This window comes from Arvicanthis niloticus, chromosome 7 (assembly GCF_011762505.2).
Source record: "Arvicanthis niloticus isolate mArvNil1 chromosome 7, mArvNil1.pat.X, whole genome shotgun sequence".
Lineage (NCBI taxonomy): Eukaryota > Metazoa > Chordata > Mammalia > Rodentia > Muridae > Arvicanthis > Arvicanthis niloticus.
In genome coordinates this window covers 23,619,476-23,646,539 of record NC_047664.1, presented here as the reverse complement: position 1 = coordinate 23,646,539, position 27,064 = coordinate 23,619,476, and the positions used below count along the sequence as shown (strand labels likewise).

General features: G+C 41.3%; 1 protein-coding gene across 4 annotated transcripts in view; it reads right to left on the bottom strand.

Moving 5' to 3' along the window:
* Meis1 (Meis homeobox 1) overlaps positions 1-27,064 on the bottom strand; it is a 140,088-nt gene that overhangs the window by 56,604 nt on the left and 56,420 nt on the right. For all 4 annotated transcript variants that reach the window (XM_034508633.2, XM_034508631.2, XM_076938091.1 and 1 more), the window contains exon 8: positions 4,230-4,375. In XM_034508633.2, the coding sequence (XP_034364524.1) occupies positions 4,230-4,375 (146 nt within the window). The remainder of the gene's footprint in view (positions 1-4,229; positions 4,376-27,064) is intronic.

Here is a 27,064-nt window from a genome sequence, read left to right as displayed (position 1 = left end):
ACACTGCCTGTATCCATGAGAAGAAAGTCTTATAAATCGGATATTGAGCCATGAATTTGGCCACACTCTTATGAAAATATTTTCCAGGCTAGATGTACAAACACAGAAAATAAAAAAATAAAGGAAACAGGCACACATAGAAAATATGTGTATTTGTCTCAGAAATGACATTTATAAGGCTTAACCTAAGGGGATCCTCATATCAGTGCAAAGACTGGGAGCCAGGAAGACTGGATGCTAGTTAAAGCCAAGTAATGACCTTTGACCTTTGAATACTTTCTCCACCTGAGTCTGTATCTTGATCTCCACTCCTCCCAACTTTTGGGATGCCTGGAATACACAGAGGCTCCAAACAGGAGCACACAATCACTGCACATTCTAAAGAAGACCCTCATTAACCACTTTCCTATCTAGATTATAGCTTTAAAATGTAAAATGATCAGGTAGGGAAACCAAAGACCCTTGCTTTTCACCTGAAACATTGTATTTAGTGCTTTTCTTCATTCCAAGTGGCCCAGGAACATATCTTTATAACACAATGTAGTAAAAGATGAGGAATGTGAAACATATCCAGCAGAAGTCCAGAGATGCACTATGCCATTTACCTTGAGGATAATGCCCAAGAGACAGGGAAATATCTTGATGTGACATAAGTCCTGAACTGATTCTGACTCATGAAGATATTAAGTAGCTTGTAATTGTGTGCAATGGTTTGTCTTCAGGCAAACACAAGCATCTCCATGAATAAATGCTTCTATTCCCTTTCTGCTTCTCCCTTATTAACTATCTAAATCATGTCAGCCAGCCTTTTCTCTTGCAGGAGATCGTTTCTTTGAAGAGACTTTCCCTACTTATCAACACTGACAAATGTCTGGGAAATCTAAGCTGGAGGGATTGACTCGATAATCACCAGCGTCTTGGACTAGTTTCCTTTCCTCCCGTTGTTTTATTATACATGAGTATGCAGGTTAGGTGGCTACAGTCCATAAGTCCAAGAACCAGCCTTTCGTTCTCTGGACTAGTAACATGGGTGGCCGATTAAATCTACCTGTAGCTAACTGAATACCAAGGCAGTTTCCTTCTCCTGCAGCTGGCTGCAAAGCCTTTTCCATGCCTTTGACACACAAATGCTTGAAAGCCTTTTCAACTTTTAAACTGAATAAACTCAATAGAAGGATTCGTCCATTTATTTTGAGAGAAAAGAAGAAAGAAAGAAAGAAAGAAAGAAAGAAAGAAAGAAAGAAAGAAAGAAAGAGCAGCTTACTTTCTACAAGGTGTTTCAGCTTTTAGAATATGCCTTTTGGTATTTAAGAAAAACTCATTTACAATTTACCAATAAATGGTTATTACTATTTTTTAATTAGCCAGAGTTTTGACTGCTCTTTTATGTGGAGAAATATTTCAGAATGGAATTTCCAGATGAATCACATTAATCACACAGAAATAATGCAATTGTTTTACAATCTGTGACAGTTTTCCTAAGGAAGACTTAAGTTTCCCTAGAGAGCCACTAGGACTTACCATAGGTCAGTATTAGCAAGTAGGACACTCAGCAATACTCTTTCAAATCTATTGCTTTTTCCATAGAATTTATTGGAATCAGCTCCTGACTGTAACTCCATCTAAGTGCCCTGGACATTCTCTCTGTAAGTATAGGAAAAAAAATGGGGGGGGGGGAGATGCCTTGAAAAATAGAGTCTTTTTTGTTACAGGGAGTGGGGTGGATTCTCCTTGGGAAAAGTAGAAGGGTGAAAAAAATTCTATGCCCTCATAGCTCTACTTTCAAAAATGTTACCAGGGGAGCTGGCATGTTGGAAGTCGTTCTCATTACCCATAGTTCCTTATGAGCAGAAGGTGCTGAGGTGGGTCAGGGTGTACAAGTTCCCAGTAGAAACTGCAAGGCAACTTCCACAGACATTCATAGAAAGCCCAGGAAGCCTGGAGGGAGGACTTCTCTTCCAGGGCAGTGACCCACACTAGTGACTGAGGGCAACCAGCCAAGCCTCCAGAAATCAACTTGTGGGTAATTTCCATGACAATTGTCCCAGTAACACACAGTTCACACAAGCATTATGCTATAGGTGAAATCATGCCACTAGAAAGGATTTGGTTTCTGTTTGATTTTTCTTTCTGTTAGATGGTATAGATCTCTGAAAGGTTTTTCACCTTCCTCAGGGGGTACAACCTGGGAAAACTGGCAGAGGAGTAAGATAGCTTGCTCCTACCTCTTTCTGATTTTGTGCTAACCAATATTTGATTATATTTTATTCAGGGACATCTCAGAGTCAAGTCACCCGGAAGCTCCTCCTCAATCAAGCTGAGGAGAAGCTGAGGCTCTCTATTTCTTCTTACTGTTAAGATAGGAAGCAGCGGTAGTTTGGTTATAAGTTCAGGGCCATCCTGACTTGACTCTTACTGCAGAGCAGAGCAGCCAGTTGGCTCTCAGACAAATTCGCATACAGCATGGGCACCCAGATGGACGGTCACCTCTTCTCTAAATGATGTTTTCATCATCTGCCCTGGGTACCACAGTCCTTCCTTCTCTAGTTCACCCATGGTTGGGGATCATCAGTTGGAAGGTTACACAAGGCAGACCACAAAGCATTCACCTATACGCAACACATTTTAGACAAGTAATGAAATCAGGATCCTTTCAAGGAAAGCAAATATGTGGTCGAAATCACAGTGTCTTAATCCAGTAGCTTTCAGTGCTAACCATCTCATGAACTTTATTCAAAAACGCGCAACACTGTCTAGACCAATGGTTCTCAACCTGTGGGTCAGATACCCTGTATATTATATATTTACAGTACGATTCCTAATGGTAGCAAAATGACAGCTATGAAGTAGCAACAAAAATAACTTTTATGACTGGGGGGGGGGGTCACCCATGACATGAGGAACTGTATTAAAGGGCTGTAGCATTAGGAAGGTTGAGAACCACTGTTTTAGACCATGTTTTTGAATCACAACGGGAAGAAGAGAAAACTGTTGTTTTTGGTTTTTGCTACTGATCTTGGTTTTGATTTCATTCCTCAGGGCTGGAGAAGGTGGATTAATTTTTATCCCTGAGTATTACTGGAGGTACAGCTCCTACCCAGAGCAACAGAATTAATGCTGCTTTCATATAGCACTGAATACCTTCCTTTAGACAAGAACAACTCTCGGAGAACATAGCTGGAAAACTGGGCAAGCAAGTGAGAGTCACCAGGCTCTGGGCTTTCATGTTTAGGGGGGGAAAACCTTTAAGAAAAGCAATCTAAGTTTAAAATAGTGAGTCTATTGAAGCCAAAGTCACATGTTTTTAACTTCTATTCATCTACATACTATTTTAACCTGCACCCATAATATTAAAAATACTCTGGTCAACAATTTTAACTCATTTTTAGAATATTACTTTATCCACAAATTTTTATTTTGGCTTCTTTCTTAAATGCCAAAAAAGTCCACATACACTTACAAAATAGCCACCAAAAGATTGTGATTATAAATATTTTGGGCATGAAATTCATTCAGAACCATCAGCAAACTAAACAAATCCCTATTGGCGTAAAACCCCAAGTCTCTAGTTTCTCACATCTCCAGAATTCCTGCAGTGGAAAGAGCAGTACTCACACAGACAATATAGACTGCTGCTTTGCTGGAAAAGTCCCGGGGGACTGCACAGGAAGAGTTGCCTGTGTATTGCTGGTTTCCTTTACAGCTCTAACTGCAGGGATGACTCTCACTGGGGTGACTCACCGCATTATTGTTGTAATGGAAGGGTCTAATTCAAGCCACTATACAGCAAATTATATGACCATCTTCCATCCAAATACTGTAGATGGTTTTGGAGAGCGTTCACCGGGAGGGTCCACTAGAGTGCTCACTCCAGTTGTCATCTACAGGATGGGTGTTAACTCTCCTTTTAGAAAGTTTAGTAACTAGCTGTAAGCACTTCAGAGTCACTTCAAAATGCAATGTCATTTCGAACATACATTCATATAACCACAAGTACACATAGACTCCCAATTCCTATAACTTAGGAAAATTAACACAATTACAATAGTGAACTTCAAATGAAGCTCCTGATTTAGGGTGTGAGACTCGGAAATAAGTGCTAACTTTTGGTTAAAAAAACAGGGCACCCCAGATTGTAGGAAGTGCAGAGGGGATAATTTTTTTTTTCTTTATCAAAACGGGTTCATCGTCCATATTTAGTTTACATACGTCATTTAGAATCCACTTACTGTTAGATGCTGGAACAGCCACGCCCTCATGATATTGGTGGCTACTTTGGGAAAGATGCCACGCTTTTTGTGACGCTTTTTGTCCTTATCAGGGTCATCATCGTCACCTGTGCTGGGGGAAGCTACACTGTTGTCCAAGCCATCACCTGCAAACATAGTGAATCAAATTTTGACTGATGCTACCTTGACATGCTTTATTCAAATAGAATGCCTTTGGAAACAAACAAAACCAAAAGAGCAGTTAAAAGATTAGTAGTTTCTTTGGTACTTCTATTTTTATTCTAAAACAAAGAGAAAGAACAAGGTCTCAGCTAAAAAATAATCATGCATATATATATATATATATATATATATATATATATGTTTACTATATATATATATTTTAAAAATCTTTCAAAGATCAGTGCTAAAGACAAAAGGACTGAAGGAAAATATCCATCTCTTGAGTGGCTTTGTTGCCATGGTAATTATTTCAGTCTATGTAACACCTCTACTGGGGAGTTCAGTATGGTGGCACAGTCAGTGGGGGTCTCTGCCTGGGATTTGAACTCCATATAATGTCACTGATGTCAACTGGAGAGAAGATGCATTTAATACAGCAACTGCTGCCACAGGTGATCTATCTTCAGACTGGCTGGGGTGGGAGCAGGATGGGAAAATGCAGGCGATCCATCACATAAGCAATTTGTCATGGAATGCTTCAAAGGAGAGAGATATTTTTGCTTAGTATCGCAAGAGCGTCAAATTCAGTAAAGGAAAACCCCTGGCATATTTTGTAATTACAAAATAATTGCAATTGAAATAAAATAACGTAATGCTAGAATTGCATTGCACTAATAATCTGGGCAGTTTCTAAAATTTTGTCTTCAAGGATCACACACTGAGAGGTCACCTGGGAACATATTCCTAATGGATCCAAGTTTCCTACTGATTTTTGTTAGAAACACTTGAGTCATTTATTTTAGGAAATACTCAGCTCTGCAACTCAGTAAAATGATAATACAGCATTCCTTTAATAATGCCATATATGACAAGATGAGAAAAAAGTGTTACCCATATAATCACAGGATTATTATATAAATTTATAAAAGTCACAAGATCTACATTAGAAATACTTATTTTTTATCTTCGCACCGAAGTCAAAGGATGAATGACAATGGACTAAACCCACTATCCTGATTAGTGTTCGGCCTCTGACACGTCTCACCAGGGAGCTGCCTGAAGCCCTTTGCCCTGTCTGTGAGTTTTGGAAATGGACTTTTAGAAATAAACTTCTTGGTCTGGGACCAAAATGAAAAGCTACCGCAGCCAGGCTTCAAAATGTGGTAGCAACCACACCCAGGGCACCCTCATCCCATTAAAGAGGTCACTGGGAACCTATGGTCCAAAGAACCTGACACTTTGCTAGTACACTCTGCCTGATGACTACTACCTATTGGAAATCACATTAGATTTTCTTACAGGGCTTCACTTCTTTTGTTGGTTATTGCTACTATAGGTCAGTGCAACAGCGATTGCTAGTTGGATTTCACTCGTTCGAGTCATCCACAGCAGTTCTTCAATTGTTCATAACTGTTGTATCAGGAAACTCATACCCCACCCTTGTGACAAGTGAAAAGTGAGCCCTGTGGCTTTCACTTGTCTTGATGTGTCTGGAGATAAACTACCCCTAGTCAGGAGCAGGTGGATTCTGACATTTTGACTGTTAGTAGAGCTATACCATGCCATGAGGTTTGACAGAGCTTCTTGTAATGCAAACTTTTATAAAACATCTACAAGTTCAGTGCATTTAACATCTATATAACTTGTGAAGGTTTCCCCGGGCTCATAGACTGTGTTCTCTCTAGAAAAGATCATGAAGACTACCAACACCAAAGCCGTCAGCCCATTCAGCTAAAGGAGAAAGTCCTGATCTTCAGTGTCACGTGACTGGGCATGCTCACATTGGGTTCCTTGGTGGACCAGACACCTATACACCTAAGTCAATGCTGCCTAGCCTTTATTTGCATAACCAAGTATTATGAGAAATCCCCTTGGGTTTGCCTAATAAATTCTTTGAAAGTCTAGTATTTAAAGAAGCTTCTTCTACAGAGAAGCCATTCACCACATAAAACAACAATTCATTAAAGAAACATGAGAAGAGAAAACGGCTCCACAGCATTTAAATTTGCAATAGCTAATCCACCTTCGGTATGCAGAAGGTGGCCCAGGAAGAGAAACATCCGACTCGCTCAGCGATTAAAAATGAAAAGCTTCTAACCTACCAATACTGTTTTCCCCACCTCCCCGTGATAGGTCTCCACCTTCACAAAAATAGCCTTTTTATCCATCTCAAACCCCTTCAGATTAATTTAGCAAGCAATGTCTAGTGCCTGCCTAGAAGAGAATTCATTGATAATTTATGGAAATATCTACCATAATCCAGTGGAGATGACTTTTTTCCAGCTTTGTGCATTAATAGATAATCAAGGCCTTAAAGCAGCCTTAGCTTCCCATTACCTCGGGCAAAAGAATTCCTGAAAGCAGGCCTTGAGGGCACCTGAATTATATACTCCATTAGGAGAGGGAGGCTTTCTGCATTCCACGTGTAACACTCCCCAGAACCTTTCCTGTTTATTTCTGCTGTATGAAAGCAGAAGCATTAAGAACAGGATTTTTTTAAGTGAAGACTTATGGAGATACAATGGAGAAGCCTTTCAGTCGGGAGCCAGATCACCCCTTCAGTCCCTGGCAGTGACCTCTCTTGAATAAAAGGTTTCTGTTACATCATTAGCTCAAGCCAAAAACAGCCCGGCTTAATACACAGTTTGTTCTTCCTACTGTTTTTAGGCAAATACAGCTACTTTACTCCCATCTGGGAGGGAAATTACACTGCTGGGTTGTAATCTAAGACAAGATTTTCATTGGAAGCAAATGCTTTCAATCCAGTGTAAATACTGGTGCATGTTCAGAAAGCCTAAAACAATAAACCTCGCTCCTTCCCAACACGGTTAGGGAAATGGAGAAGATGGGGGCCCCGAGAAGAGCATAATAAAACAGAGCATTCTAAAAGCAAACACTTTCATAGATTTTAATAAATTGTTTAACCTCTTCCACTTTCTAAAATTGAAAATTGATCTCACAGCGTCTCAACCTCAGAGGAGAGTCTAAATGGTCAATTGTACCTTTAGCATTTCAATTCACTCCGCAATTTGATACAGTCACCTCGATGCAGTCTCGGGAGGATTTATTTCCTTTTTTTTTATTTATTTATTTTTTATTTTTTTATTTTTTTATTTTTAAGATCACTACATAAACTTGGAGAACCACGGCCGACCACATGGCAGCAGGCAGAGGCTCTGAAGCCTATTTGTAAAATGTCAGCAGTGACTTCATTCCTGGTGCTGACTTCTCCTGCTGCCAAATGAAGGCAAACTGAAAAGGTGGAAATAATCATAAAAATGATGCTACTCCATAAACAAGCTTACGGCCTCATTAGGGTAGCAGTGGGCTCCAGTGGGTGATTTACGCTCGTTTTGCCGATGCTATGAGGAAATGCCACAGGGCAACTTTAGCCAACTGCTAATGGTTTCTGACAGCTTCTTAGCAACTAGTGCAAGCAACGTTGTGGCGTTTGCTAGTGACAGAAACCGAAAATGTCATATTATCTGCCCATGTGTCATGAAGTCCGTGTGGCAATTAACTAGTAGGCCAGTGACTGAGGGGCCAGAGGCTCCTGCAAATGGCCTTTGGCTATGCAGAGGCAGCAATGGCTGCCTGCATGCACACTGCTGCACATATGTAATATTCTAATGCAGAAATTCACTCCCTGCAACTTCCCAGGTTCTGATGAGAGCAGACCAGGCCACTCACATTCCTTTCTTTCCCTCACCTACGTGACTCTCTGGGCAGAGGCTCTGATGCTATCAGAGGACTCTAGAGGAGTCTGCCTTGCTATGATTAATTGGTGGTACCTGGCTCTGTGCTTCTGGATGCTGGATTCTAAGGTACCAGCTATTTTTTCTGCTCTCTGATAAATTAGTCTAAAAGGATTGAAGATCACTGAAGCAGACTCATTGCCAGATTGCAAGAAGCAAAGGAACTCTGTACCACAAAAGGATACTAGTCTACAAACACCAGGCTTCTAACAAGCAGGGGGAGACTCTTGGCCACACTTTCCAGTTTCCAACCTATCAAAACCATGCACTGTATGTCAAACTGTCAAACCTTTCAGCGTAGGCCATTTGCCCTTTCAAATAATATTTAAGGATTGTTTTTACAAAATTTTATAGTCCATGGTCTAGTGAATGAGGCCAACCAACAAAGAAAGGAATTTGTACTACGATTCCGCTCTGGACAGTCTCTGGTGAGACCTGGGCTTGTCCCTGTGGAACAAGGCAGGTGACCTGTGGCAACTCCCAGGCTGCCAGAGAGCTCAGATTTCAAACACACTCAACTCAAACATCCCATGTCGCCTATTTAAGCATGCCTAGGCATTTAGACTCTGCTATCTCCTGCCTTTCAAGGCAGGATAAAACAGCATTTATTGTATTCAGACCATTCAATAGGTCAGACTGACCAGGTCAGTGGGGATTCCTCTATAGTCAGGTCCAAGCTCTGTGCCCCCCACACACACTCCCACCCGCCTTAAACTTTCTCCCTCCTTTCTCCCAGGGCTGCTATTCCTCAAAATATATCAGTAGGGAGGCAGAAACAAAACCCTTAAAAAGAGCCTAAGATTTACATCACAACTGATGGGAACTTTGCCTGTCAGTGGGGCTATCAGGTAAAAATAAAGTGGATGTGTGTCCCAGGACCTCTGGGTCATAGAGGCAAAACTAATTAAGGAGGTGAACTAAACTTTCAACTGCCAGGGCAAATAAAAGTATAAGGCTGGGACACCCTTGTTTAGCTGGAAGTTATCAGACAATCATAGATTCGAGGACATTTTCATTTACGGCTTTGTGTGGAGACTCCACAGTTCAGGGTCATATCCTTTCTTTGACCTTTATTTTGTAGGGTTTCAGAATAGCAGTGCTTTGTCCTCAGACATAGCTTGATTCAGTAACCCATACCATTGGTAACTGTAGCTGGCAACCTTGGAAAATTCTATTTTGCCCTGAAAACGGTCTAAATGATCACTTCAAAGCTGAAGTCTTGCTGCAGAGAGGATTATGTACATTGTGACTGTGGACATTAAGGGCATCCTTCTTCTGAATCTTCCACAGCAAATCTGAAAGGGTAAATAAGGCCCTTTAGCATGCTGAATCCAGCCTCTCGGGTCACTGGTGCAAATGCCTTATCGATGTGGAAAGTTGGATTTATTTTCAGGGATCTCAGCATGCCCAGTGCCTAGGAGTGTTAGAAAATGTAAAAGGCACACCCCAAACCCACTTCTCTAGATACTGGGGTATCCAGTTTTCCAAAAGTCAAGTAGAATAATGTTTCTGTGTTATGTTAAGAGGATAAATGGCAAGATTTATAGACACCCTTTCTCAAGAATTTGCTACAATGCTTCAGAGATCATCAGGAGCTGTATAGTCTTCATCTCCAATGCACAAGAGCAGTCAGAATTGTTTTCCTGAAGTACAGATCTGATCATAGCACCCTGGCACTTCCAGGCCATCCATGGTGCCCTTAGGACAGAGATCATAACTTTTAGCCTGGCACTGGGGACTTTGACAGACTCTTTCCCAAGTGGGTTTTCAGCAAAGATTTTGATGTATACCTACCACACACCTGGTCCTGAGCCTGTGGAAACTCTCTGCCCTCAGCTCTCAGTTCTTTGAGGCTTCTTGAGCTAGTCCTTTCCCCACAATGGGCTTCCTTTCCTTTCCTCATCAATGTGGCAAGCCTCTTGGTGAGCTTTAAGGCCGTGCTCAACTGTTGTGTCTTACATGAAGCATTTTCTGGACTCTGGTTGACTTACCAACCTATTGTCACTCCCCTGCAACAGCCAAATCCTAGGTGGGTCTCTCTCTCTCTCTCTCTCTCTCTCTCTCTCTCTCTCTCTCTCTCTCTCTCTCATATTCACATGTCTATTCTAACCGACAATACTTTTACTCTCCTAAGACCATCAACTTCTAGACATGTTCTCTGGAGTTCATTACAACAGGCCCCAAGTCGTACCCATGTCTGTTTCTAACCCAGTGCCATCACAATGCAAAGAGAATATTGCATTTTAGTGAATGGTAAATATATTTTTCCCACAGCAGAGAAAGCCTAACTTCAACTTCCACCTGTTACTTTCCTTTTCAAGACGTATATGAGTAAAATGCTTGGAAAAAAAATCCTCACTTGTGAAATCTGATAATGCAGAAAGCATAAAAGATATGCATTCTCCAGAATTAGAAAGTGTTCTCAGAGTCAAGAGCTAACCGTGGGCAAGCAGCCTAGCAGGCACAGTATCAGATGCTCAAGAATGCCTGCTGTGCCCTCAGAAACAGGCCAACGCTTCCTGAAATTGTCCCTGATGATGTCTTACCTAACTAAAAAATTTTGTGGTTGGTATAGTTTCCCTGAGGTCAACCTTAAAAGATAAATCGAAGGCTATTTGTTTCCTCTTGCCTTTTATTTTTCCTAATGAAGTATGTGTAGCCTCTACTTTATTCATTTTCTAGTTGTTCTGTACCAAAGAAACTCAATTGTCTTTAGGAGACAACTTGGTCCTGGCTTAGACTCCAGACTCACATTTTAAACATCTGTTATAAATCTAAACTCCTTGAGAGTCTGGATTTTCTTAACTTTCTCAAGAAATTACACCATTGTTTCCCAGAGCACCATTCCATACACCTGCCTCATCGGCAATGAGCTATCTGAGGACTCAGTTCTTGGTACTGTGGTAGAGAGAGGTGGCATGTCCGAACTCAGGTGACCTTGGGGAGATTTTTCAGCAGATATATAAAGGCATATCCCAAAGGCTCAAATCTTAGCATTTTTGTTATTGTGTTGTTTTGTTTTGAGATGTTATCTTGGCTGTCCTGGAACTTGCAATTTTGACCATTCTGGCCTCGAACTTACAGAGATCCTCCTGCCTCGGCCTTCTGAGTGCTGGAGTTAAAATTCTGTACCACCCTACCCAGCTGATGTTTTAAATAGAAACAACGTACTTTGGGTATCTTCTAATCAGAAGCTAATATTCCAAATAGTTAATGATCAAAATCAATGATTAACTTGTGTTCTTAATTTTAATTAGGATTCTGTTCATTCCTGGTCTTCCTTTCTATAATTCTGCTTTAGCTCAGTTATTTAATGTATCCTTGTTCTTACTTAAAAAAAAAAATTCCCAGTTGGCCAAGGAGAAACAGTGAAACAAAGGAGGTTCTACCAACCAAAGCTTTCTTGTGGATGACTCCCGTTAAAACCAAAAAGATAAGGAGTTAGTTGTGGACACTTGCTATCCCAGAGCCAAAGTTCAGAATGGTCTTCACAACTGGTGTGTGGTACAGATACACCAAGAAGAATGGGAGGAGCCAAGAACAAGGGTCAGCTCTACAGCCAGCCCACTGGCATGCACTGTAATTATAGCACCTGAACATGGAGGCAGGAAAGCAAAGCACTGAAGCCCAGGTAGGGTTACCTGGTGAGACTCAAAGCAAAGCAACCATAAACAAAGTTTAAATTTCCTCTAAATACACAGATTCCTGGTACTCAGAGACAGTTCTGAATGTTACTGAAGTTAGGCTCGTTTGAAATTGGTCATGAGATTTTGCCTTGTTAGGTGAATTTAAGTGTATTGAATGGTGACAAGAATGTGTTAGTGGATGACCACTGTGGACAGAGTTCAGTGTTACTCCACGAGTTAGCAGACTTATGACTGCTACAGAAAGTTAAGAGAAGACAATGACTCAGCACTTGAAGAAAACATCTCCACCTCCGATGTGCTGCCTTCATTTTCTCATTCTCAAGTGATCCCACTGTTTATAAACCCATCATTCCTGATGGCTCTTACTACCATCGCCGCATGTAACCACTCGGACCACAGTGGCCCAAGTACAGTGTCCGTACAGAGTACCAACAACAAACAACGCATCTCAGCCATACCACTCTAAACAAGCCCCAACTCATCCTATCTTGGAAGCTGAGCAAAACCAGGCGTGGTTAATACTCGAATAGTACATAAACTGTGAACAGCATGAGAAAGAGAATTGGTTTCCATTAAACACTCCAATTGGAGGGCATAGAAGCTAAGCAACACGATCACAATGATAAATGTAGAGTTGCAAACTCATCTACTTAATCACACAGCAATATAACTCCATGAGTGTCTGAAGTAAGATCTGACCTAGGCTAGAGGGAGCTTGCAGAAAAATCTAAAGAGTAGGCAAAAGCTGGGGCAGAGGACAGACAAAAACTTTCCAGACTATAGGATAGGAAGACCAGACGCAGAGGCTTCATGAAGCCATAGAATTTGCTGGAACAGTAGAACCAATGATTTTAGACATGGAGGAACAAGAGCTATATCTTTGTGGATCGATCCCTAGGGTTCTGGGAATTCTGACCTGCCAGGGTACATCTGTGAAGTTGTTAGGGCCAAAAGTTATTAGAACCAGAATATTACACAAATTCCATCTAATAAAGCTTCACTTCATTGACTCTCTTCCTAGTTCATTTTACATACCCCTCTCCCCCCACAATTTCAAACTAAGGTTGAAGAATGCAGGTTGGGATTGGGAAAATGGTTCAGTGAGTGAACACTCTAGCTGCCAAGGCTAACAGTCCCACTGTCCACAGACCTGACACCTAGAAGTTGTCCTCTGACTGTCACATGCCTGCTGTGGTGTGTGTGTGCCTATACAAAAACACAAAGAACGTGAAGTTGTAAAACCTTATAAAGTAAAAAGAAAGGAATAAGGGATAGGAAAGCAATAAGTCCATTCAGACGGAATGCGACCAAGCCACACGGCATGCTAACAGGAATTGATTGGTAACTAGGCCTCATTTCCTCAGAGATGCAAGTTAAGACTGTTGTTAGGATTTAAAGTCAGCCCAGCATTAAGTAAAGCCAACTCTGAGTGGCCTGTGAGTCTCAGTTTCAGGAAGCCTACAATGCCAGCCCAAGGAGGAAGTTCATTTCCTTTCGAATTTCTGTAAACTGACAAAAGTTAAACATTCCAGTTGCCCCTAGCATCTCCTTTTCTGAGCATCAATTCCACTGCCTGGAACCCCTTCCCTGGAATTCCTAAGTGCCTCTGACACCCCTTCCCTGAAATTCCTAAGTGCCCCAACACCTGAGGCTCTTGCTTCCACTTCCACATGCTCAGAATTTGCCTCATCTTCTCCGACCAGACCAAATACTCACCCTTGCATACTTGTGGAGACAACCAGAGTGTCAGTAGAATGCATTTAGAAGTATGATTCAGATGTAAAAGGAATAACCATAAGTATTATGCGTTTTAAAATTATATTTGTTGCTGGGGTGGTGGGAAAGGCCAGTGATCCCAGCATTTGAAAAGGCTTAGAAGACCAAGGTCATCCTTGGCTACATCATGAAGTCTAGAGTAGCCTAGGCTACATGAACTCTCGAAAGGCCAAAAATAAAATAAGATGTGTCCGAGCAAGTCATTAAATATAGAAATTGAATTAAAGTAAGTAAGGGTTTTAAAACATAGAGCTCATGTTGGAAAAGATGGTTTTTAGAAGTCAATCTATACTAGTCTCACGAAAGAACACAGTGCATTTTCAAAGCTGATTATCAGAACTCATCCCCAACCCATACGTGTACTCCAAATCCACTACCCTCTGCCCTTTACTCCTGACCGTCTTTAGGAAGCTGAATTTCTGAACATGCCAAGTTGATATAGATACATTGTCAGTGCTATAAATGATCCTGTGGGTGTAACACAGTGAAAATATGAGCCAGTGAATATCCATGTGAATATGTAGGTCAGTCTTAATTTAGGTGTTTGTATGTTGGGGATTGCCAGCATGTTGAAATAAATTTGGAATTATTTCTTTGGCATAGATAACACATTCAATTAAGCATCTATCACTTCATGATTCTCTACTGTCAACACAAATAATGTATAAAATGTAATGGGGTGAGAAACGAGGAGAGAAACCAACCAAACAACAAAGATCCAAGATGAAAATGTTTATGAACTCTGGTGAAACACACAGACACAAAAACATCCCAAACCCTTAAAGTGCATTTGGTGGAATTAAACAACGATTTGTAGCGTCCCTACAAGACAGATGCAAGAATTGTCCAGTGAAGAGCTCACATTTGTACTGAACTCTCACCCAAGATTAAGTCACAGTATCACATATTTATACGGGTTAGTGTTCACTGGAGTAAGGTACTATGGACAGATGTAACATAAACTAAGAAATCAAGTAGCTGTTCAGTGTTTCCTCCAGCCCCTTGAATCCACTGTATTTGGTTCTTTTGAGACAAGAATTTTTTTTTTCTTTTTAAGAAATCAAATATGGCATTTTAACTTTATTCTCCCTTAGGGGAACTGCAGCAAATTAGTTGTCTGCACACAGGACAAATAGCAATGATGACTATAAAGAAGAAAATAAATTTTACTTGTTTTTTATCTGTTCAGTATTTTTTAACAACTAAACACTATACAAAGTCCTTGCAAAAACTGTAGAGCTTCTTAATGGGTTGTTGGACACTCACAGATGTGAGCCTTCTGCAAGCTATCACTGAACTTTGTATATTGACTCTAACAGCAGAACAAAATGGAAAGACCTCCAGTCAAACACACTTGCAAATATGAAGGAAGAGTCAGGAAAACAAGTTCAGAAGCAGCCACTTAGGGCGTAGACCAAGAACCAAGGCCTTGGCAGTTGCATAAGGATATCTTAGTAAGGCATACCACTTCTTGAAATGGTTTCCCCAAGAAGTGAGTCAACCTGTGTTAATAAATGTCTAGAAGACTCTATGCAACCATGACAATATATCTTTAAAGGGGAGAAATGTCATATATGGAATCTTATAGACAGGCAAGCAATGGTCATAATAAATGCATATACACATATATATTTAGTGTTTATCAGAAGTGTGTGCATTTGTGGTGTGTGTGTGTGTGTGTGTGTGTGTGTGTACCTTTCATAGGTAGTATAGAACTTCTTTATCTAAAATATTTGGAAAGTAAGATAAAAGCCAGTTTCCAAAAATTTAGATAGAAAGTAAAGATTTACAGATGGGCTGACTAGAAAATGACAGGAGAGTGGGTTTTGTTTGTTTGTCTGTTTTGTTTTGTTTTGTTTGTTTTACAAGCCCCATTCCTTACACAGCTATAGACCAACCAAACCAACATTCTAGTGGACAAGCAACAGCTCAGAATTAATGATTTCCACACAAGTAAGTCTGAGAAGGACTATATTAGAACAGAACCAAAAGAGCTATGCTAGCTGGGCAGGGGCTTCTAAAGGCTTCTCCTCTAGGACCCTGCCTCACAGTTTGCAGGCTGGAAGCTTTGTAAAAGTAAAACTTGTTAACAAGACAAAAGAGTAAGAACTAAAGAAGCAGTTACACTGAAGAATGTCAGCACAGTGAAAAATAGCCCTCTCCATGCTTCAGGGGCTTCATAAAAAGAAACACACACCACAAGACTATAACTCATGTGTCTACTGGCTTCAAATCATATTGAAATACTTGCTATATTCATATATGACAGAAGGTATTACAGTCTTAAAACATTTTCACCAAAAACATTTCTAGAAGTTGTAACATTTTAAAAAGTGCATACGGGCCACACCGTTTTTGAGTGATGTGGAGAAGCCAGGTGGCAGGTCTGAATTCTGTAGAAGCTTTTCTCCAGGGTGCCCTCTCTTCCCTACATAGCATGGTAATGTGTTGCACCTCCATCCTCTGACTCCTTAGCTTCCTGGACATCCCCCTTCAAGGCACTTCCAGTCACTCATCCTCCCTGATGCTTTTCATTCTGTTCTTAGTGGTCAGGAGGTATGAGGGAAGATGTCAGCAGTGAGCAGATAGGACCATGGCTGTCTGAAGATGGAACCCAGAGAATAAGAGCACAGGACTCAAAAATAAAAAGATCCCAGGGCAAGAAGCTGAGGAAGAGGAAATGCCCAGGATGGACAGGGAGAGCAGTTAGATTATTTTAGAGTCAGTTGGGACAAAACTCTGAAAAATGGAGCAGCAGGTATTTAAAGAAGAATTAGAAAATGCTAAGTACGTTAAATATAATTGAGGAAGAAGAAATGGCTGAGGTGGTTAAATGACCAATAAAATCCTTGTCTCTCTTATTGTAAAACCACGTAAAAGATTCAACCATTTCAAAAGCAGAGACTTCCAAGTGTACATCTGTTACAGTTCGTACCTAAGCTTGTTTCCTTCTGGAGGCTCTAGTCCTTTTGTGGACTTGTAGTGGCACTCACACTAGTGACTCAGTTAATTAGGCACAAGTGCTCGCCTTTCAGAGTAAGCACACTGTGTACACTGGCAACTTTAGCGGACACAGTAAAGATAAAAGGAGCTTTCTAGAGAAATTCAGACACTTTTGAAGTAGGTATCTTCGACCTTGTTAGCTGTAGACAGGGATTCAGTGCATTCCTTATGTTACCTCTAGGCCCATAGCTACTGCACCGCCTGTCCACGGGTGTGAGTTTCTTAACAAGATCAAGAAGGATCTTCCCATCTGGACAAGTAGAGCCAGAAACATGTGGGGTGCATGTGCATACCTCCCTCCAGAGAAACATGGGAACTGGTCTGGACACTTGGTGTAAGAAAGAGCATTTCTGCACCTGCTGGTTCTGAGTCAGAGCATCCCCAAGGTCAATTGATTGACTTGTGGAAGAAGGCAGTTTCAGTCTCACCTTTGTTAAGGCCCCTGCATCTTCATTCGTGGTACCTTATCTTACTCCTACTTTGCAGGTATCATAAGAGAGTAGTTAGTTTAGCTTTTCAAATCAGATTGTGAGGTTAAGTATGGAGGATGGGCACTACCTAATGCCTCAAGCTCTCTTCTACTCCTCTGGAATCAGTAAACCTAGTAGTTGTATTTACAGCTTAGACTGGTCACATGGGGGGAAGGGGAGGACGCTAAAAAATGTTTGCTATTTCACCTGGCAGGCAAAGCTTAACTTATTGAGCGTTTCTGTGTCTTCCTATTTGAGCAAGGGACACCAGTTTAAATGCTTCTTCTAAAACTTTTTGTTGCCTTCACCATCTCTCTCTCCATTCACATTCCTAGGAGCCAAATCCCCAAAACATCTACTCTGCTCTCGTATCATTGCATGCTTCCTTTTTTTTTCTTTTTCTGTCCCCCCAGCCCCACCCCTTTTCTTAAGGAACCCTGCAATGTGTTTTTTAAGTGTGCTTCAGAGAAAAATAAGTAGCCATGCTGCCCAAACAGCCCATCACAAAACCAGGCAGCTGCTGGGCACAGTGTTAATGGGAAGAGAAAATGTTCAGTGTTCCCTAATTTTCATAGGCTCCTTTAACAAACCAGCAGCTGCCAGAAGCCAGGAACTCCTGGGCCTTCTGTGTGCACTGTTCTCTCCTCTGCACACATCCTTAGAATCAAGCTCAATTTGGAAACTAGACACCAGAAGACATTAACAATGAATAATCATGAAATTAAACAACTATAAACAGTAGATTGCAATAAAATTTACTTAATAATTACCAACTGTTTATTTCCGAAACTTTCTACCTAATGTTTCTTTGGGGTATAGATAACAGAAACTACAGAAAGGAAAACCACACATAAAAAAGAACACAGAATAGGCTCTTAGTTCCCTCATGAAACAGATAATTGTCTTGTTGTGAAACCGAGGGTTTTGTTCGACTAACATGGACAAAATTCTATCCTTAAGATAGAAAAGTGAGATACACTATAGGAAAATGGCTTTTTATCTTCATCTGGATCATAGCTTCTTAAATTGTGAATTGTGGGTCATGACCTTATGAGATCATATTGAATGTAGGAATTGTAACATATATGTGTGTGTGTATGTGTGTATGTGTGTATGTATGTATGTATATGTATGATATGAAACCGTAAAACTTTTTCCAAACATAAAATTTATTCAAACTCGATAACTGGAAGTCAAATGAATCTCAGGTGTTTCTGGGAGCACTTGCCCATGTTGCATCATGAAACTTCGCTGCAGCCTTGGTTTGGACACCCATCAGACACATTTAGTCAAAATAAAACTCACAGAGAATGAAGCCTAAACCACTCCAGACGGGACTCAATATTGTTGTTAAAAATTGCAAAGTTTTTACCACACATATGCACACATACACACACAGGCATGCACACAGGCATGCACACAGGCACACACACACACAACGCATGCACACATGAAGTGCTCTGCTCTTTTAGAAACGTAATATTTTAATTATAAAAAACAAAATGTAATATTTTTCCTGTCATCAATGTTCAGCATGCTTCAGAGTAGCTGTGTCTGGATTACATTGTGTTTCATTTTAAAAATTGCTGTTTGAGTTGCTAACTTGATTTCCATTAAAAAAAAAAATGATTAAACAAGGACCCAGCAGATGGCTCAGTGCTCAGTGCAGTTGATGGCCAGCCTGATAACCAGAGCCTCATCTCAGAATTCACGTGGTGAAAAGAGGGAGCCCACTCTGCAAAGTTGTCTTCTGACCTTCACAGTCTTGCTCGCGTGCGCGCGCAAACACACACACACAAAACTATAAAAATAAAAATAAAGATTTCTGAAACATCATTTGGGGTTAGGACAGAACTTCCATCAGTCAGAGACATTTTTGAAATGGCCTCTCACCTACTGCTACTTTATATATTTGTATAAAGCAGTTTCCTCAGCATTGATGTTTATAAAGTAAAAAAATATCAACCAGCTCTGAAAACTATTGAACACTCTGCCCTCTGCAGTATCAATACTCAGCTATAACCTAATTCTTAATGTAAAACTAACCAAGTGCATCCACTTGGAGATTGAACCTACAGCCAAAACATTTGGGCAGTTTCCCTTCCACTGAGCCAAACACCAGTCTCATATATTTAATGACTATGCAAATCTGCTTTCATCTTTAACAAAATGGTAAAATTATATGTATACCAAAGAATTACCTTAGAGTAAATTGCTTATGTGATTATTAGCAGTAAATATTTCATTACTATGTCAACTGTATACACCTGGAGTCATGTAACAACTTCTCCAGCAGAAAGGTGTATCACGTGGAGAAAGTAAAAGAATAGTTGGTCTAGGTAGTCAGATTTGACAGAAAGGTTAAAAGGGAATGCCCCCCCCCCCCAACCCAACACACACTTGATATCTGATACCAGGCATGGCACTGATCTTAGATAAAATAATACTTGCAAAAGTTTTAGAAGTTAAAATTTATTTGTTCATGATAAGAAACAACAACAAACATTCATTTTCTTTCTTTTTTTTTCTTCTTAAAGCTGGGCTTGTGGTATCATAGCTACAGCCCCTGAGCTCAAGCTGAGGCAAGGGAACCATTGGAGTATGAAGCCAGCATGTGCTCCAGTGGAAAACCCTGTCTCTAAAACCAACACCAAAAGACAAAAATCAAAATCAAAATTGATTTATTATGACTTTATGATTTACTAAGTGTCTTAGTAGCTGGCAGAAACAGCCCATTAACTGCAGACTCTGTCTGCCCAGAGACCAGACACCTTCAGGACACTTCTCTGAACAGTCCTATCTTACTCTGGGAACAGGCCACAGATAAGGAATACATGCCTTTGTAGATTTGAACTCAGGTCTGACACCAGGCTAACCTCCTAATCTTTCCAGCACCACCCTTCCCTTTTAACCTCCCTAGATAAGATAATGTCAAACATGCCCTTTCCCTGACCTCTAGAAACTGCGAAAGGGTGTCAACAGCCCTTCCCCATTCATTGCTACAGGCCATCACAGCCTTGCAAACTTCCCCCAGAGTCTTATCTGATTTTTCACTAAGAGAAGGAAGACACACTGGGAGGTGCATATGTGCACCTGAGTTGGAGGAAGTGAGCAGGGCTCAGTGTGAAAACCTTGAAACAAAGAAGACAAACTGTAAGCATTCGTGAATCCAGGAAGCTCACAGGAATGGGAAGCTACCAGCTTTAGTTCTTTGTAAAACTGCATTGCAAAACCTTGCCCGGAGAGCTTGCCTTCAAGCAGCAAGGAGAACATCCTATTTTTTTTTTTTTAAAAAAAATTAAAAACAGACAAAACCCTCCATATTTGAGGTGGAAGCAGAGAAAGGAACCTCCCCAGCTAAACCACACACCCTTCCTACTCTAGGGGCCTGGAGAAGCCACAGTTGTAATAATCGTGTGTCTGTGACTGAACTTTCCAGCCCTATTCTATGGCATCTTCAAGTATCTCTCTACACCAGAAATCTGAACATCTGCTGATCAGAAAAGCAGCAGTTGTATTTCCTCATCCAAGACTCTCTGGCTCTGTGATATTACAAGTTTACAAGTTCACACTGCATAGACACGACAGGTCAGGGAAACGGGTGGAATGGAAGGTCAAAGGGAATTTAGGGGGTTTCTCTTTTGTTTTAGTTTCTCTCAATATTTTTGTGTCACAAGAGGACACATCTCGCCGCCTCTGGGCAGAGGAATACAGAAACACAAACAAGCTAGCTAGCTAACTCTTGAAACACCAGCCTAGAGCAGAAACACATGTGTGCCCCACACCAAGTGACGGTGGTGGTCCCCATGGAAACTATGTTCAGCACAGCCCAAAGATGTCAAGGTGACAGGGGGCTTTCAGCAGTGATGTCAAAGGGCACCAACTGAAACCTATCTGGAGCAAGAAGGTACAGAAAACTCAGCTACCCCCTTTCACCAGGACTGAATGAGCAATGGCCATATCCTCACAAACAGACATAATGCCAACCCCAGGCCTGTCTGACTTCTGAGTTGGCCTGTGGCCTAGAATTCCTTGCTTCTGGCCCCACCTAACTGATGAGGAATGCCAAAATGCCAGGCCCGAACTTGCTAAACCCTTTGGACACTCTGTCTTGGACCACCCAGCAGTCTGTACAGAGGCCAAATTTTATATCCAGGTTAAGCACTCAAAGGCTGCATTCCTCTTAATATGGGGGTGTTTCTTCTCTGTGGTGCTGGGGTTCTAGTAAGTCCCTGCAAATCCTCACCATCTCCTACCTTCTTCTCACCTGAAACCTAAAACTGGTAAATTGTGCCAAGTCTGTCTTAATCCAGGTAGTCTGTGAGAGAATTATTTCCATACTGGATACCAAAGGTAGGAGTGGAAAACATAGCCATCCTCCTTGGTCCTCACTCTTATCCAAAGAATTCTTTCTTTCAGAAGCATGGGAGAAGAAAGGCTTTGTAAGTCCAGCCTCTTTGCAACCAGCTGCCTCAAGTCTCCTCTTGTGTGATCCAGGCAGTGCAAGTTACGGGCAAGTTGGATAGTGGGTCTCCGCTGACCCGGAGCTGGCTATGTTACTTTTAAAGCTGAAAGACCCGAGTATGATCTGATTTAAAAATATCCAGTTTTTAAGGATCATGCCGTAGGAAGATAAAGGAAAGCTAGAGAAGCTTAAACAGTTTCAAAGTATAAAATAAATTGTTCTCGCTTTAAAATTTAAATTATTACGGGTGTATCTGATGTCTGGAGAAGGCAGTTGCCTATGCCACAGGTTGCCCGTGAGGGTCGGAGGACAGCTTTGTGGAGTCAGATCTTTCTGTCTACCTTTATGTGTGTCTTGGAGATCCAATTAAGGCCACTACTTTACCCACTGACCACTTTTGCCAGCCTGAAATGAGACTGTTTTAGATGAAATTATGGAGCTGTTCTAAGAGGTCATCATACTCATGGCCTCTCTTCTATACTTGCTTGTTATTCTTATTAAAATAATAATATGTTATTTTTAGAAAAGGGTTGTGGATGTTCTATAGTTGCAGGTTGTTGGGATGCAGGATAGTTGTTTCAGGCCAGGCTGTCTAGAAGTGAGCAGTGAATCAAGGGCAAATTCCCAAGTGGTCAAACAGTGATAGCACCACATTGGGACCCAGTTGTTCATCTTTATAATACCTTGACTCCTATAAATACATGATTGCAGTCTAAACTCCAGATCACAACTGGGGCTGAAGTCATGTGCCTGCTACTACTTCCTACGACATCTTTCTGAATTGCCTCATCTGAATTTGGTCATCTTTCTGAAGTGCCTCAATTCTGCTGAGACTCTCTACCTTGGTCTGTAAACAAGTTGCTGTTGAGAAGGGACTAGTTCATTCATAATACTAGTGTGAGAGCCAGCAACAGTAAGGACATGTCATGCTGGAAAGTGGCCCTTTCCTTGCATACACTTCCAGTGTTCTCTAAGACAAGGATAGGTTCGTTTCCCATGAGCTTATATTACACTCTCTCCATGGTCTGTTTACGTGAAACCACGTCCACTGTATTCCTCATGGCCTGACACTAGTAAGCAGTGATTGTTGAAAGAATGGCAAACTGAAATAAAATGTATTTAGATCTTTCTAAGATTATTTAAAGTAGTTTGCAGAAGATGGGGGTCACGGGAAAGCATCATTGCCTTTTAAAGACTTTTGTCTCTACAGAAGAGTTACAATTTTGACCCCCCCCCCCCATTTGGTCATACATTCTAGGAGTTTGCTAAGTCCTCATTTGCACATGGGAAACAATAAATTGCTTGGTTGACTCAGCTGACTGAGAGCAGAAGAAATCTTGAGAGCACTTCTTACAGTCTGCCATTTGTTTTTACTACCAATGTTTGCCACTCACCTGCTTAAACCTGTATTTCATGCAGTCTATGGCACCTCCACCTATATATGTTGAAGATAACTTGCTTTCCAGGAACTTCTGAACTCCCATTTATGCTGCCTCCAAATGAATACAAATAAAGTTCTCTCTCTCTCTCTCTCTCTCTCTCTCTCTCTATATATATATATATATATATATATATATCCCTTTCTCTCTCTCAGTCTGATATAGTACTGTATGGGTCACTCAAAGTTAAAAAAAAATGATCACTTTACATTTAATGAAGAATAGATCTGTGTATTATCAGCTGGATTAGAGAGAATGATTTCAGCAGACTGTATGGCAGTAAACGAATATTCAGTCATAAATATTTTGTTTCTGTTTATTTGTAATGGCAGAGACAACACAACCGAGGGTATTTGTTTAAATGACTCCACAGAGGATCTATGAAAAGTCATTATAACCTCTTGCTTTACTTTATAATGGATATTGAGATGGTGGTGAGAGAAAATCAACATCATCTTTTGAAGACAGAGACGAAAGAGGAATTGTTTCCAAGGAAACCACCACAGGAAGAATAGTAAGATGGGAATTGCCCAGCCCTTAAGGTAACTTGAGGTCTAACCTATAACTGGAAAACAAGATGCAAACACTACAGCTTGGAAGCTAACAAGACCCATGATAAGCTCGAAGTGATGAGTTGGAACAGAACTGTGCTTCACAGATCCTGTCCAGATGTTAATCCCAGAGTTCTATAGAAGAAGAGCAGAGGCTCGAGTGGCAGACTCTGTCCTACTGATGCCTTTGAGATCAGATGAGGAACAAGTAAATCCCAGTGTTTCCAGCAATCATCGGAGTGTTAAAGGGTAGCAGTTGCTCTTGAAGGACCACTGGGCTTATAGAACTTAGTCTGCATTTCATGGGTCATACACTGATGTGCGTATTTGCTACATCATTGGTTGCCAGCAAGGGCCTCAATGTGCCTCCAAAGTTTAAAGACCACCGGGTGCAGCATTGGCTTCCTCTGACTCTACTTTTATGAAGAAGTGAGATTGTCTGTGGACACGGGGCATGGGTCAAGCTGTAGCAACAGACATCTCAGCAGTACAACTAAAATGCAATTCTAATTCAGGCAATGAGGCAAGCTTTTAGTCACACTTCACTGGCGCTTACATGCAACACCTTAACATCAAAACAAGATCCACACAGTCTCTCAAGACGCTCTCAGTGGCCCGGTTCCAGGCATCTCTGGGATGGGAACACGTGGAGAGTACTTTGAGTTGCTTGAATGCAAGCAGCTGAAGACTTGCATGTGGGAGTGGGAGCAGCCTTGAAGCTTAGTTGTCCAAGAGGCAGCTTTCCAGGGCAAGACAGTGAAATACAGCCTAGTGAATCAGCCATGTGTGTGCTGCACAAAACTTGGGAAACCAAGCTGGACAGGGGACCAAGATCACAGCATCCAGCCACAGTCCCCCCAAGAATACAACCAAGGAGGTCTGCTTCCTATGCTCCTGTGCCCAAACTACCTGCAGGCATGTGCCATTCTCTGATGCCTACAGAATACATGCCATTGTGTCTGCATAGGCTGAGCCAGTTAGACAGACTGAAAGTGTTAGGGATTCATGACAAGTTGACTGTTTCCTCTGCTTTTATGGAACTGAGACTGTTCAAAACCATCCCCATATGTGCATACGAGAGTGCCCCTGAAGCCACCCTCTTCTTGACCTTTCTCCCTTACACTCACACATACACACACACACACACACACACACACACACACAGCTTTTGTGTTTTAATCAGCTTTTTCCCTTTCATACTTAATTCACTGTACAACTAGCAATTTATGACAGATTTGTAATCAAATATCCACAGTAAACTCTATTTTCACAATGCCATCCACGTCTTAGCAGTGTAGAAATTCCTTTGAAAACCGTGGCTCTGGTGGTGTGGCTTTTTGCCTATCAGGCAATGCACAGGAGAATCAGATCCAAATGAACCACTTCCATCATGGGATTAAAAGGGATATACTAAGTCCCAAACACCCTGTGATTATCGAGCCAGCACTTTAAATGGCTGTCAAGTAAGTTTTGAAAGCCAGAATTTGGTAACTCCCAATCATGCATTCTGATGGCATTGCTTGGCCTAACTTGATAGATTGGTTCTGAAAACATACACTAATTTTTTAAAATTCAAAACAGATCCACTTGTTTTAGGGCCTGCACAAACAGAGGGTTAGGAAAGTGGAAACAGCATAAACAATGTTGTTTATATCCAAGCCTGAGAAAACCGCCCCACTCTCCTCCCAAACTGCAGGAAGCCTCAGAGCAAGCCCTACCCATTGAGGTGGACTAAGATGTACCTTCTACGAGATGCACACGATTATTTTCAGACAGAGTGACATGAAGGGACCTCACAGTGAGCAAACGTAATGAAAGACAAGTCCTTTTCTGACTCCCAATTGGAAAGGGCAGAAATGTCCATCCACAAATGAGGTCCAAAACCAAGTGACATGAAGACAACACGAGGGAGACATGAGGAACACTGGACATGTTGTAGTCCTGCTTCACCTCTGACCTCAAGAGAAGGCATGGGATGGGTCCGACAGCTGTGTTCTGCAGAAGGCCATTAGTGAGTCCAGAGCTGCCAGCCCCGTGCTTCTGAGCAATGCTTTACAGCCGCATTGGACTAGACCTGTTTTCTTCTTCTCTGTCTCACCCTCACCCCCCAGGTTGGCTTCCTTAATGCATTTTTTTTCTTGTTGTTGTAAGAAAACTATATTTAAAAGCAACAGGAAGCTTTTACTTGGGAAGTTGAGGTTTAAGCACTCAGCAGGCAAACAATGACCCGAGAGATAAAGATGCAACGTAAATGGTAGGGAACAGACCTCCTCTAGTTTCCTGCCCAGGCTGACTGGGGAGCATGTGTGAGGCCACGATATGACTAACAGTGCTATTTTGCTTTTATTTACTCCAATTTATTTGTTCCTGTGAGAACCTCTATAAAAACAAAGTGTGGAGACAAACAATAGAAGCCTGTTCAGCATCTCCTTGCCAGGGCTCTTATTTTACCCACTATCAAATGTTTCCATCAGTGGCCCTCAGCCCATTCATTCAACTCTGAATCCTACCCCAGATCATATTGCTAGGGAATGAGGAAGACACCTGTGTGTGGCTGCTGTCATCGAAGGAAACAGAGATAGACAGAGGCAGACAGAGAAATCTGTGGAGGGGTGGCCCCTTGGCGACCAGTTCTCCCCACAGACATGTGGACTAAAACTTCAAGAAAGTCAGCTTGCGTGTCCATAACCTCATTTTACACTCGTACCCTCTTTTGGTACTCTTGCATGTTAGAGGAGAGCTCTTGAGTGGGGGGGGGGGGTTGTTTGACCTAGGTCACTGGGAGGTCAAGCTTTTCACCAGTTGTCAACACAAAGCTGCCAGCCAACCCACCCTCAAAACTCATCTACACAGTCTGCTCTCGTCTGCAAATGTGCCGTGCCCATTGGATTTTTCTCAATTTTTAGGGAGCTAAGAATTCCTTTACTGTGAAGTGGCCTCAGTGACAAATAAGAAGGCCAAGCTCTCTTCTGTGAAACTGTAGACCTGGGATCTACCAAACGTAGAAAGGTGATGGAGTTTGACTTTTTCATCTGTAAAGGGGCTTTTTAAAGGATTATTTTAAATCAGTTGAACAGATCACTTTATTCCTTTATTGGACTTCAAGGAATGCTGTCTTTTAAGCAGTTTTGTGCAGTCCAAACTATATATATTTTTGCCACTCTGAAAGAGATCAATATTTATTCAGATTGATTTGTAAGATTTACATGTGAAAAAATAGATAGAATTGGATCAAATATAAAACCAAAACTAATTCTGTCAACTCCCATGAAAGTCAATAAAACCAAAATAAATTTAGCAGATTTTATCTACCTACATTTGAGAATTGTTTTACTTCATTATTTCTTATAAACCTACTGAGCAGAAATTTGCTTAACTCTCACCCAAGCTTCCCTAACTGAGACAATAAGACTCTCTATGGAATATTTTGCACCTGAATATTATCACCAGGACAGCATATGGCAGTTTATCTTCATCCTCTTTGTAGGCTAAAATTAGCACAGTGCTCCAGCAGCACTTGCCTGCGACCACAGTGAAATTTGCGACAACGCCATTGCGTGCTCCACA